At 43.8% G+C, this 14,091-nt stretch overlaps 1 protein-coding gene across 2 annotated transcripts in view; it reads right to left on the reverse strand.

Annotated features, from left to right (window-relative positions):
• Positions 1-14,091, reverse strand: part of carmil3 (capping protein regulator and myosin 1 linker 3) — a 73,636-nt gene that overhangs the window by 44,595 nt on the left and 14,950 nt on the right. For both annotated transcript variants that reach the window (XM_076744855.1, XM_076744854.1), the window contains exons 4-11: positions 13,823-13,882; positions 13,616-13,737; positions 11,027-11,121; positions 10,532-10,602; positions 10,288-10,361; positions 4,455-4,530; positions 3,258-3,346; positions 259-353 (exon numbers count right to left, since the gene is read on the reverse strand). In XM_076744855.1, coding sequence (XP_076600970.1) covers positions 259-353; positions 3,258-3,346; positions 4,455-4,530; positions 10,288-10,361; positions 10,532-10,602; positions 11,027-11,121; positions 13,616-13,737; positions 13,823-13,882 — 682 coding nt within the window. The remainder of the gene's footprint in view (positions 1-258; positions 354-3,257; positions 3,347-4,454; positions 4,531-10,287; positions 10,362-10,531; positions 10,603-11,026; positions 11,122-13,615; positions 13,738-13,822; positions 13,883-14,091) is intronic.

Consider the following 14,091-nt stretch of genomic DNA (forward strand, 5'->3'; position numbering starts at 1 on the left):
CTGCGAGTTGTGGGCGAGACTGAAAAATAAAAGCATTTCTGTGAAGACAAGGACCACTCACAGACATACAGCATGACAGACAGATGAGAGAGAAAAAGAAAGACAGAAAATGAGGGTTCTGTGAAGACAGAGATTGATTCTGAATTCTTTGAGAGTAAACAAAAGCCGTGGCGAAGCAAAAGCGAAAGAACAATCAGCGGCGTCCAGAGAGAGACAGCAGTAGCGGGGAGAGAGAGTTCACAGAGTCCAGGCTGCTACCTTGGTTGTCTAGCGTGTTATGAGCCAGGTTGAGAGAGTGAATCACAGAGGCTGGGTTCTCCGACAACGCCGACGCCATCTTCTGCGGAAAATCCCTAGAGACAAAACGTTAAAAAGGAAAATGAACTTCTCTGTGAAAACTGGTCGTTCAGTGCGGGTGTTAAAGACAGAAATGTGCTGAAGAGCTTTCTCTAATTCAGTCGAATGAACCTGAAAGTTTCACCATTACGTCTCTTGGTAATGATCTATGACTCTAGCTGCAGAAATTTTCATGATGAATTGAAGCACGTTGTGCTGTGAAGGTAGAATATAAAGGAAGTTGATTTAAAATGCACACACATAGTAAGAGTCAAGTTAGTTTTTAATACACAATAAAGTCTTTTTTCAAGCAATAAGTGGTTGATTCCAAGCACGCTGATTCCACTTCATCATGATGTAACGTGGGTGTTGATTGTGTGAGTTTGTGATCTTATGTGTGGGTATGTGTGGGTGTGTGTGTGGGCGGGGTAAAGGTGGGGGGGGTCTTTATTTTATTTATCTTTGAATGTAAAGCACATTGTGCTACATTTTCTTATGTATGAAAAGTGCTATACAAATAAAATTATTATTAAATTATTTTCATTATTAAAAATGTAACAACAGCCTGAATATCCATGACAATAAGTAGCTGGCTACCAACAAGGGTTGCACATTGCAATAGTAAACAATGCTTAAGGGGTGGTTTTAAATGCAATCAATTTAGGACAAGAGCATCATCAGCTTAAGCCACACCTTCAGGCAGGTAGCCCTGTTGTAATTGAGATGCAAAGTGGCGATGCCAAACCGTTCACTGGTTGACCACCAGAATATTTTTGGCTGGTTACGCATGTCGGTCTAGGTTCATTTGCATGCACACAGTGTGATGCACTCTGGTCTGAGGCAATCACCCAGTCGTTTTGCCGAATGACTGAGACCGACATGCTGCCAATCCCTGAGGCAGACGGCGAGGGATTAGAAGTGGTAGTTCAGGACCTCAAGCCCAAGTATATTATTCCATCAAGACCTACTGTGACTAAATGCATTGGAAAAACACTTTGAGGAGAACAAGAGTGAACTTAAAGTCAAGCCAGCCGGGGGGAAACGAGCTAGCTCTGACCACCAACTGCTGCACAGCTCTCACAAACGAAAGCTACATCTGATGTTTGCCCTCTGTCTCACTTCTCTCCTGATTCGGTGAATTGAGAGTTTATTTCAGTTGGTGGTGATTGTTTGAACGGTGAAAGAAGAACCATGAAAGTTTGGGCGAGTTACATTTTGGTTCTGTCGAGTTTGAATGAAGTGTGTTTTATGATGACAAAAATCACTGTTTCTGTTAGTGGAGTCAATGCCAGTGATATAGCTCCAAATCTGGTTAAACAAAAGGATCTTACGCTTTAACAAAAGGGTACCTCTGTATGGATCCTTTCCATAATGTTGTCAGACACTTAGAATAACAATCTGAGTCTGTCAGTGGCAAAAACAAACACTTTAGTGGGCGTACAGAGGGATTACATTGCAGAGAGGTTTGTGGCTGCCAGCTGCAGCGCTCTCACTCAATACTGAAACAATTTTAAAAAAATTGTTGTCTCCGTTAGTCACTTAGACACAAAAATATGGGAAAATAGGGTCCCTAAACACAGATAATATTTGTCCGGCACTAAAATCTGCCAGGACACGACTGACTGGGAGATGTAGTCCAGCATGCTCCTCGGCGCAAAAAAAAAAAAGCAGTTGGTTACCTGTTAATGGCCGTCGGGTTATCCAAAGCAAAATATACAGAAACGGACATCCTTAATGTGAATCCCTACTGTGCTGCAGAGTCAAACCGAGTCAATCCAAGCCAGCACAAGTGTATGGAGAAGAGCTCTTGGACTTAAATGGACAGTGATATTCTGCTAATGTTGCTGTCTGTCTGCTAGATGTGTAATGGGTAATGGTTTTGCTAATACGTTAGCCACAACAGCTTTATGAGATTATGAAACATGGTTATGCTTTCAGATGGCCTCACTGCCCCAAATTAGACATAAAAAAAATCAGTTAAGGCTGATATATCTAAGCTAGGTAAATCACATAAAAACATAGAATAGTTTTCTTAAAATAGATTTATTTGGTGTGAATCCTCCTTCACTTTGAGAAGAAGTGTGAGCACGTAACGCTTCAGACTGTGCTGTCTGTCTTTCATATTGGTGCCAGCAAATTCCTTTTAAATCTTTTCAATCAGATATTTCAAATCACACATCAGAAACTGTATTTCCAGTGGGAGTCAGTCATATACAGCGCTGTTTGAGTATCCTGCTTACTCACTTAGTACAAGGTATTTGGGCATTATTTTCACATCACTGCTGGCTTTTGGTGCACTGCTTGCGGAGAGCCTTGAATAAAAACTGCCCTCTCTATTGGAAGAGATATAGCACAGACCACGTACAAAAACTTGGTAACTTCATCTTTATGCTGCAGTAAATCATCTTGCCCCGAGGCAGCCAATTTATCTCAATTAATACTCAATAAGGCAACTGCTTTGCTAAATGACACAAGCGGTGCATGGAAGGTGAAACGCCTTGCCAGGTGAAGCCCAAAATTTCACTAATGTTTCAGTGGAAAAGCAATACACCCCGCCACAGGCGAACACAGGGAGCTTTATTGGAGCATTATTGAATGAAAGAGCAGAGGTTAAGAGAGGTGAGAGGCAGAGAAAAGGGAGGAGAGACAGAATTGGAAATGTCACGCCAGCAGAGCAGGGGAGGCTGAGGAGCAGTGGAGAGGTGAGATGAGCTGAGGTGAGAAGGTGAGATGAAATGGATGGAAGTGAGAAGAGAAGATACAAGGGAGAGGGCAGAGAAAGGACTGGCGTGAGTGGAAAGGACTAAAGAGGAGAGGTGGTGTCTGAGAGGAGAAGGTGCGAGGAGAAGAAAAGGAGAGGAAATGAAACCACGCGAGGTGGCGGGCAGGGCTGACTATAACACAGGACAGAGGAAACCTACGATTTGAGCCCTGCGTTCTCCAGAGTGAGCTCCTCCAGACTGTTGGACTTGCTGACCGTGTGCAGAACCTGGTCCACCACCTCCGACCCCTGCAGACAAACAAAACAACACAGAAGATTGAGACCAGAGGCTCCCATCTCACGTGGAACAGGAATCGAGGCAGGGGAAGAGAAACTCGAACCGTAATCAATCAGAGGCAACAGAAATCAATGTTTGAGCATAGGTAAACTCTGATTCATGGAGCGCAGAAGTTACCCCATCAATAAGATGAATGGAGATCAATAGCCTCAAAGATTCATGTAAATTATATGAATTCTTGTTGTAGGCCTTACGATTTACCCTACATAAACATTCTCTGCAAAGGTTAGCTTAACTTGAAGGCAATTTGAGTGTTAAACTCTTGCAAATCAGCCAGTAAAGACAGATGTTAACGATGCTGCTTCGGCTTTGCAAATGTTTTCTGAGGAAGGAAATGCATCTGAGAAGTTTGCCGAGCTCAGGGATCCACACATTTGCGTTTGTGAGCAACACTGAATAGAAACAGAACTTTGGTTTGTTTGCAAGAAACTTCCACAGAGCATCTTTAAACTTCCAAACCAAGTTTTGAGCAGCTTTCATACATGAAAACATCTGATTCAATACCTTTCAAATATTTATTTGCTGAACTTTTTGAACAGGCGATTTTCATGTGGTTCACCTCAGATGGATACCACTTACTCTAATGTATATTATGAATATTTAATGAAGATTGATATCATCTTAAATAGATACATAAAACCATGCTGAGGGTAACGTGACGCTGTCCTCTTTCAACCTCGCTTTCTTAACTTGTTTTTCATGTGGGGTTTAATCTCAACATATTAAATGACATTCCAGTGAGGCTTTATGTGCATGCATTGGTAATAAATCAACAGCAAATTGATTCCAGTTGACTTGGAAAATGCTAACCAATCCCAGAGCCATCACTGGACAGAGATTTCTTTATACACGTTTGGACTGCAGCCTGCCAAATGAGCAGCTAAAACCAATCCAACCAATCTGATCCAAGAAAACCAATCTGATCCAAAACATGTAATCTAATAACACACAGGCCAGCAGAGGAAACATAAGAGGAAAAGTAGAGAAGGAAGTTGATTGATAGGTTACATCTGGCAAGAAGCTCTAAAAGTGAGGAAGATTCAAAAAAAAGATAGTTACTATGCGCATGTCTTTGCAGTACAGCTTGGTGAACCAGGTGTTGTACGCAATGGACGCCACGATCACCGCCAAGTCTCTGGAATGGGAAGACACACACACACACACACACACACACACACACACACACACACACACACACACACACACACACGATAAAATTCAAAACTTTAAATTAGCGAACTCCATCTGCTCAAAACCATTTGATGTCATTGATCCATAAATTCACATTATCGTGGGCCAAACTTTTCCTTTGCTCGCTGTTTGGTAAAAAGCAGTTTATCATTGTGACAAGGAGAACACTATGGGCAGGGCTGCTTTCTAACAGATGACTGATACTGCAGCCCCGCTGAGGGGAAGCAGAGGAAAAGAAAGAAGAGAGAGAGAGAGAGAGAGAGAGAGAGAGAGAGAGAGAGAGAGAGAGAGAGATGTAAAGATCGATGGCTGGGTCAGTGGATTATTCAATAAAGCCACAGTTTGATCCCAGCTACAGACCTCAAACACTGGTACATCCACTGCTACATAAACAGACCCAGAGCCCACAGACCATCGTTTGTGGGTTTGTGACGGAGGAAGAAAGAGGGAGGAGAGAGAGTTTTAGAATCCTCCAAGGTCCAACTAAAGCCACACTGCTGCCTACCTGCTATACATCATCTGACAAACAGGCAGCAACACAGAGAGAGGGGAGGCACCGAGAAAGAGAATAAGCCCAGAGAGAGGGAGAAAGAAAGAAAGGAGGATAGCGACGGAGGGAAAATACAAAGAGGAGAGGGGAAGAAAGGGGGTAATCTAGCCAGGAAGGGTTCTCTTGCCAGCAACTGCAATAGCCACGACATTACTGTAGATCTCAGAGGAGTAGAATGGCTACAGGCTGTGTTCCTTTTTCATTACCATGCCAGCCATCAGACCAGTCTATTCTGACTAACGCAGCTGAGTCTGAGTCTGAGTCTGTGTGTGTGTGTGTGTGTGTGTGTGTGTGTGTGTGTGTGTGTGTGTGTGTGTCTGATGATGCACGTGTCAAAATGCATCATCAACACTGACCGTTGATTCATGTTTTGACAGCAGGACATGGAATTGACCTCTATAATGATTCACTCAGTCATGCAGTGTGTGTTGGCGCCCATGTGTCGTCTTGTCGTCGAGGACAGGGCGGCACAGCAAGTCAATCTGTCCCTGTTCACTCCTTCACACAGATCAACTTAGGTCAAGGTGACGACAAGACTCCAGGAAGTACTTTTTGAGCTTCAGAGGTGCTGCTCGGCGGATGTTCGTCACCTCGGACAGAGTCAGCCTAGCCGCTTTCCTGCTTTTCCCAGTCTTTATGCTAAGCTAAGCTAACTGGCTGAGGCTTCATATTGACCATACACCGGCAGCAGACACCAGATGAGGTATTGAGAAACAAAACATGAGCATTTTGGCTGGGTAGTTCAACAATCATGCCTAGTATAAATATAACTATATTATGACTGACATAAGAATTTCTAGTAAACCCTTAAGGCTCCAAAATTTGTTCCAGTCGACAATATGCACAACTTATTTCTGGTAAGGTCTGAGAATATCAAAATCAGAGATGAGGGATGGAGTGTGTCCTGGGGTGGTACTGGAGAAAAGGTCATGAGGTCATTCAACTCAAAGTCTCCCTGGGAGCATGGGAGTGTGCTCAGAAAATTTCATGGCAATAAGTCTATTAGGTTATTATATAGCTTGTGGGTTGGGCTGAGGGAAGGTCACGGAGGGTCCAATGGGGAGCATGAACATGCTCAGTAAATTTCATGGCTATCTGCCCGTTAGATTTCCATATTTCTTGTGTACAATTGAGATATTCAAAAACATTATTCACCCTGCGGGGACAATGAATATTCATAGCATTTTGTGAGGCTATCCCAGCCATGGAAATGGGATATTCTGACCTGATTGGTGGCACTAGAGTAAAAGGTCAGGTGACGCTAAAATCAGGAATCATCCCTCTGGGGATGTGTTGCTGTACGGTAATAAATCAATGCTACAGTCTGACCCTGTACAGACCAAGACTCAGGCCCTATAATAGTGACAGGTGAGGCAGATGGTAGCAGTGAGCTGTGGAGCTGCTGTCCTGCTTCAGTAAGAAAAACAACTACGCAGACAGAATGTGGAAGAAAAGTTGGACCCTGCATGCAGACTGCTGTTTATTAGGGAGTATGTGTGTGGAGTGACTGTCAAGACAGAGAGTGCCCAAAGAAGTTCTTGGGGCAGTAAGACCGTACAATTTCTCTCTGACACACTAAACAAACAAAATGTATGCCGGCCGAAAATCTCTATACTTCAACCTGCAGTGTGTGTGTGTGTGTGTGTGTGTGTGTGTGTGTGTGTGTGTGCGGGGGGGCTCGGAGAAAGACAGATGGAACAAGAGAGCTGAGGAAAATGAAATTGTAGAAAATACATACAGGAAGTGGATAACAGGACTAGCAGACAGGACCAGAGGAAAAAGGTGTCTGCTTTCAGTCAGGAGGAATGAGTGGAGACGATGTTGGAATGGACAGAAGTCAGCAGAAAAAGCACGGCCCTGTCGCACGTGGTAACAGTAGACGGGCTCAATCGGGGGGAGGTTGAGGGGATGGAAATGTGGAAGGACAAGGAGGGGAGGAAGAGAGCAACGCACGGCAAAAGGATCCGGTTCGCGATCATGGAAAGAACAATTCTAAGATCCTGTCTTCAGTCTGTTGCACCCTTTCTTTCTTTTTTCCTCTTTTTTTTAGATTCCAAGTGTACGTTTGTCAAATCGTTGCTTCCGCTATCAATTTTAATTTGATTCAACCTCTGTAGAAGAGCAGGGAGTGAGTCTTTAGAGCTGGACTGTGGGCTCAAGGGAACGATATGTTAAAAAACAGCACGGGCAGACAGCTTCCCCTGCAATGGCTCTCTCTTTATCACGCACTATATAAAATACAGGAGAAAAACAACAGCGATGCAGCGATTTTGGCTCTCAATATGAAAGACATTAATATATTCATGAGTTGCTGCTGCAATCATACTTCTATGAATGGCTTTTTGATTTACCAGCATAGCGAGGCTTCAGTCCTACAATGAGATATGCATTTTTAAGTGTGAATGCATCCTCTGCAGTCGGGATTGTTGTTTCTACATAGAAAAGTAGAAAGAATTCCAATCAGCCTTGGGGTGTTCTGAGGACAAAACATTCCTCAAACAAAAGACAAGTGAGCTAGGCTGAATTCTCCATTTGCCTGTCAGCTGTCAAATCTTTCATGATTGGCAGCACTCGAGCGATCTGTACACTCTTCCTCAATGTGTCTGGGAGAGGAAACTAGGGACGTTAAAAAAAAACAGATACCGGCAGGAGAAGAGTTACAGGAGAAGAAGTGGCATCTTACAGCTGTTTCCAAGCCCTGGCTCTGCCTCTGACAAGCATATCATTCCCCCTCTCTATGATCTTCCCAGACTTCTAACAAAACTGAACAGAGACATAGGACAGCAAGTAAGCCAGAGAGAGAATGAAAGACTAACACGCTCAATATTTTATCCAGGGAGGGTCTTGTTAGACAAACAGCCACTCTAATTTCAGATAAGACAAGTGCTGACAGATGACCGTCTGGGAAGCATTTTTGCAAAGCATCATGATGGGGAATGAGCAGGAAAAGTCTTTGAAAAGTACCAGAAAGTAATAGAACAATGATGTGTTTTTATTGTTTTGGGTCTCTACGCGAACACAGTGGATTTGAACTGAAACAACATTTCAATTGTTGGTTCCAGGTCCCAAGACATGCCCACTGACCACCGGGGGCAGCAGACACACCTTGAGCTGTGCACTGTAAGAACAATTCATGCTTCACAAAAGGTACCAAAACACACTTGCTTTCATAAAGAAGGCTAAATAGTGTGACATTTCATCAAGTTACACCAGTATTCTCCCAAAAGTCCCTGTGCACCTCTCTTGTCAATGCCTTGTGCTTAGGGTTGAGGGAAAAATCTATTCAGATAAAAACCTCTCATCTAATACAATTCTAAATCAGTTTACAGATGACAAAAATGTATTTTTGTACATTGTTTGTGACATTGTGGGTTTCCCTCACTATGCTAATGGACTGGAAAAGTCAGAACTGTGCCACAAGAGCAAAGTGTAGCTCCAGGACTGTGTACATTTACACACTGTACTGACGCCCGTGGGCACATCCTTAAATGTAATAATCTCTGGGGTAGAATGAGTTGACATTAATATGCAAAATGCTTGTAAGATGAAGGTGAAGTGTTCTGGGATGGTTGCAAACAGGTCACATACACCAGTACCCAGAGACCACAGCTAGCACACTGGAGCTCTGAACTCAAAGCAAATGACCTGGTCCACAGCCCGTTTCATTTCACTGTGCTCGCGCAGCGTTGGTGATAATGATGGGTTTCTTTGGTACTAGCCTTGCAGCAAGCGGGTACAGTCAATTTAATTAATGTAATGTCACCAGCAGTGGGGAAAAAAAGCACAGTGGAGAACCTGCAGATGAACTTCTGTTTCTACAAAAGACCTTGTGTGGGAAGGGCGGATGAATTGAACGCTATTGCTTAAAAAGGCAGGCAATGAATAGTTTCAAAATGGGTCCCGTTAGTTCACCTGAATGTTTGACCTTCGCTGTGCAGAATGATTGATATTTGCAGAGTCTGACACTAGAAGGCTTGTTCAAATTCATCTTTGAAGGGGGAAGGTTACTCTGAGCTCACCTTAAAACCTGAGTTTAACAGCCTTTTTGCACCTGTTGAGACGAAGGTTTGCATTTTTGTTGCACAGTATGCATTCCATCCAGTTAGTTTCAGTTTCACACTGCAATTACGTGAGTGCTCTAAAGAACTACACCACATACATCCTGTCATCTCCCCATAGTTGACAATGATTGATTCGTAGATGGCTATGTGTCTGACGTCGGCATGTTGTTCATTTAATTCACCTCACCCTCATCCAGATTTGGTTTCCTCCTCTCCCCATGTGGTACTGTGGAGTCTAGTTTGTTGCCTTGTTTTTCCCGTTTCAGATTCTGCCGATAGCCTGCCAGAACTTCCTGTAATTGGTCAGTCAGACCATGCGTTGGCTTTTCAGTCTGGACCAAAGTACAGGGGAGGTTTCACTGCTCTACTTTTGGTTTGGACCAAACTGAAAAGTCTGAAAGTTCAGACTAATCAAGGAAGTTGTAGAGGGGCCTTCAGATGTCTACGTACCCGCAGGATTACACGAGTCTGATGAGGAAACATGAAACCTCCAGCGTGTATACATTGAGAGTGTCCTTGCACGAGACATGTTGTGTCCAGCATTTAACCTTTTGAAACATATTTCCATATTCATACCCATCATTAAACTGAGCTATACTGGAATGTTCTTCAAGTCAGGCATAAAAAAAAACCAATGCAAAGGAGGTGTTTCACTTTCTGGAAACCAGACTGAAGGAAAAAAACCTAAAGACTGAAAAAAAAAAAATTAAAGATGGCTGCAGCACAGCTTTGGCAAAGCATCGCAAAGGAGTATGCCAAACGTCTGCTGATGACTGTGGGTTACAGCCAGACACTGACTGCAACAGAACAAATATCAAATCTAATGACTTTGTGTTAACTTGTCCAATTACTTTCTGTCCTATAAATGCCCCCTGATGCAGATGTAAACACCCTAAAATTAATGCTGAAAGTCAGCACTTTATTGCTTCATTTCAAATCCAATGTGCTGGAGTACAGAGTCAATGCACACCCACAGACTGCACTGTGTAAGTCTGACATACATGTGAGTAACTTGTGTCGTTCCAATCAGTGCACGCATGCACACTGTAATCAGCCTGGGTGTGGTTAAGATGGCAGTAAACTATGTCACCTGCTGTCGAGATGGCTGAAATCCAGTAAATTGAATTCTCTGTTGTCCTGAGAGTGGTAGATGGTGTCAACATCCTGGAAGAAAGAAAGAGTGAAAGAGAGAAAAGATGAGAGAAAAAGAAACAAACTAACAGAGAGAGAGAGATATGGGGACAGCTACATAAACTTTTTTCCAATTGTATAAACAACAGGACTATATTAAAAACACAACAGAGCACTTTCTACAGCCTGTGCAGTGTCCTCACCCACTGCACTTCTTCTTTGCAGCCAATTCCGTTGTAGTCACAAAGAGCTGCATAGGTCTCAGAAAAACCTCCTGAAAGATGGAGAGAAGAAGACAACAAATCAATCCAAACCAGAGCCCAACTGATAAGAAATGACAAGGACAGAATAAAGATGGGCAGAGGACATATGGAGGAATGAAAAGAAAAAAAGAGTGCAGAGCAGAGATGAAAGAGGAAGTCGGTAAGAGCGAGACCCAGATAGTCAGAGGAGAGGGAGAGATTGGCTGTAAATATTGAGGTGAGATGAAAGTATTGCGGCTCTTCTTGTAGATTAATAGGATTACCAGCAGAAGGGGAAGTGTATCCAGCAACTTTGGTCCTCTGACCCACTTAAAGATGTGTCTCCAACATGATTTGGTGTGAGTCAGTGAGTCAGCGAGCGGATGGACGGAAGTGCAACTGTGTTAGTCTCTGCAGTTGTGTGTTTGGAGCTACATAAACAGAAACGTAGCTCACCGCAGGTTTTCTGGGGCTCTAATGATGACTCAGAGTTTGGTGAAAACTTGCGACTTCCATCAGTCAGGTCTCCCTCTGCTCGACAAATAGGAGGACTGAAAGACAAAGAGGGAGAGAAGTTCAAACAAAACAAGTGTCTACAGCCATGCTACAGGAGGGTTGAAGCAGGCACAGAGGCTGAGACGCGAGGCAAAGATGTTGCCAACAGCTGGAAGTTATTGTATTTTGGCCTGCTGATTTGGCCCGCTTACAACCACGACCAGCCGTTGCAGAAGTGGCTGTGAAACACAGCTCATGGAGGCAATAAAGTTAAGCGAGGTAGGAAATGAATGCAATTCTTGATACCAAGGGCACTGCAGTCTGAAAGTACAAAACAGAATTCAGATCATGCAATGAACAGTACCTCGAGCTGGGTTTACCTGGACTGGCTCAAGTGACACACCTCAGTGTGATTTGTAATGCAGGGCTAGCTAATGATAGCATGCGACCTGCGGTGGTGAAGTTTAGCAACGTGATCCTGGGAAGGGAACCATGTTCTCCGTAACAAGTTGCACCACACACACACTGCAAAGGCAGCGCAGACATCTTGACTTTCTCTGAGGGGGTGCCCACAGTGCCAGCATTTGAAAACTACAGTTTTCAAATCCAGGAAAAGTCATGGGATCAGCAAAGTCATTAGGCATTATTCTCTGGTCACTATGAACATCTGTAGAAAACACAAGTAGGGCAGTCCATCAGATAAACATTGAGATAATTCAGTCTGGGGCCAAATTGGTGGACCAACTGACAAACTGAGATCAGCATCCACAGAGCTGCTAGCATGGCTGAAAATGGTGTCATCTTTATTTCATAGAGGCAATGCTATGATTAGAAAGCCTCTGCTCCCAGTTACAGGTTGGGGAAAAAATGGATGGTAAATATTATACCTCCACCTCCCTTAGCCGCTACCGCTGAAGTGCCCTTAAGCAAGGCACTGAACTCCCAGCTGCATAACTGGAGCACCTCAGCGCCCAAGAGACAGCACACTGGTTCATGGCTGAGCATAACCCTGCTGCTCCCTGCTCGCACTCCTCCTGCAAGACACTGTTACGAATGAAAATAAAGTCTCTGACAATTTAAAAATAAGGCAACCAAAAGGGTATTTGACTTACAAAGATTCAGAACCAAATTTAGCTTATGCCTACTAAACGAAACACATAATAATTTGCATAATATCCTCAAAATGATAATATGGTCTTATTTGCATCGGCAAGATGCTAATTTGCAGCAGACTTGTTTTTCATCGATTATAGCTGCTCCAGTCAGAATTACGATGGAGAGTGAACGTCTCCAATGCCGAAAATGCTTATGACATGGCTTTGGTGGTGAATAAATAACACGTAAACTGTAAAATCGGATCCCTGGGATGCTGTTTGAAGCCACCGCTGCAATTATGGAAAAAAAGAAGCGAAAAAGAAGACGATTCCTTGGCTTACTGATTGTTTCCTTTCAAATGTTCCTTTCACAAAAAGCATCCAGAAAGAGTCAGGACTGCGATCACAAAGTAAGTACTGCGCTCGCACATAATACTGCGCTGTACCTGCTTTGGCTTTTTGATAGGATTACACCACTATACTGTTGCATTCAACACACACCACCCTTAATCCCATTTGTCAACAAATAACACACAACACCTAACCACATCTGTGACCTTAATCCCCACCTTATCTTGACAATCATCATCCGCCCCTGGAGCATGCATGTATGTGCCCGTTATCTTGGCAGTATCTGCATTATGTGCTTCAATGCAGCGGCACCAATCAGTTACAAGGCTGCACAATCAAGCCCGCAACAGCATCCCTCCCTCTGTCCTCCCTTCTCTCTTTATTCGCTTTAAATGTTCTCACTGGAAGCAATCGCCCGGCGTGGCCCTAATGGAAAAGAGCCATTCTGAAAGATGATAGAGTGCGGAGATAGCCTTGTGCAGGTCAATAGTCAGAGCACAGTCAATCCCATTGCTCTTAGAAATTTCAGATGAGACCCGAGAGAGAGGAATACACTCTGCTTTGCCTGCCTGCTCACCCATACATTCACATGACCATGGGACAAGAAATTCTTACCACTTGAACTCTATCCGGGCTTTTCACGCGTGTGCCCTCTGCACTTCCTTCTCCAGACGGCGCAGAGGACAAAGAGCTGTGTAAGAAAGACCTTTTGACTGACGGCACGAGTCAATTGCTCCGTCACTGACTGTGTGTTCTGCTACTCACTGCTTATACTAAATAAGCTGCTTTAAAAAGAAAAAAGAGGCAACACAATGCCTTCAGGTAACAGCCTACTCAGTGTCAGCTGGTTGATTTAATCCCAGTGATTGCTGGGTGTTATAGTCTACCGTGACATAGAAATGGGTTGGATGCAAACTACACCGATACAAGAACGCATTTGGCTGCTGAAGAGGAAAGCTGCCCGAAAAGTGAAACTGCCAACTTGCCAACGCACTGTCGAGTGCTGTTAACGTCGGCCAACTTGTCTTCGCATCTCAGCAAATACAACAGAAAAAGAGAGAGACTAGTCTCTTTGCTCGAGGCGAGGATGCTCGGAGAAGCTTACGCATAAATGGAGTTGTTGAAGACTCGGGAGAGGGCGTAGTTGATGTGGCTGACCATGTGATCCAGCTGGTCCTGGGTCTGTAGTCTCAGCGAGTAGGTAGTCTTGTCTGTATCGATGACAACCTGTAGGTGGACACGGCAGGTTTTCAGTGGCGATACTTTGTGCTGCTGTGAAACAGCAGGAAAACAGTTCACTTCAGTGTGTCACCTGGTGTTCTGGATACGTGTTCATTGCTCGGATTTCCAAGAAGTTGAAGGTGACCTCCATCTGAAAAACAGACAGGAAAACATCACTGTGGCCCACACTGCTGCACCGTCAAAATCCCTAGTTTACGTCATCTTTACAGGATAATCACGTCTTCTTACTTTCTTGGTTTTGGCCCTCATTTCTTTTGATCAATACTGTGCTCACCAAAGTAACTGCTGAGACGGGGGAACGCAGCAACATCGTTTTAAAGATGTTAGATGGGGCAAGAA

The sequence above is a fragment of the Chaetodon auriga genome, chromosome 12 (genome assembly GCF_051107435.1).
Source record: "Chaetodon auriga isolate fChaAug3 chromosome 12, fChaAug3.hap1, whole genome shotgun sequence".
NCBI classification, from domain to species: Eukaryota; Metazoa; Chordata; class Actinopteri; order Chaetodontiformes; family Chaetodontidae; genus Chaetodon; species Chaetodon auriga.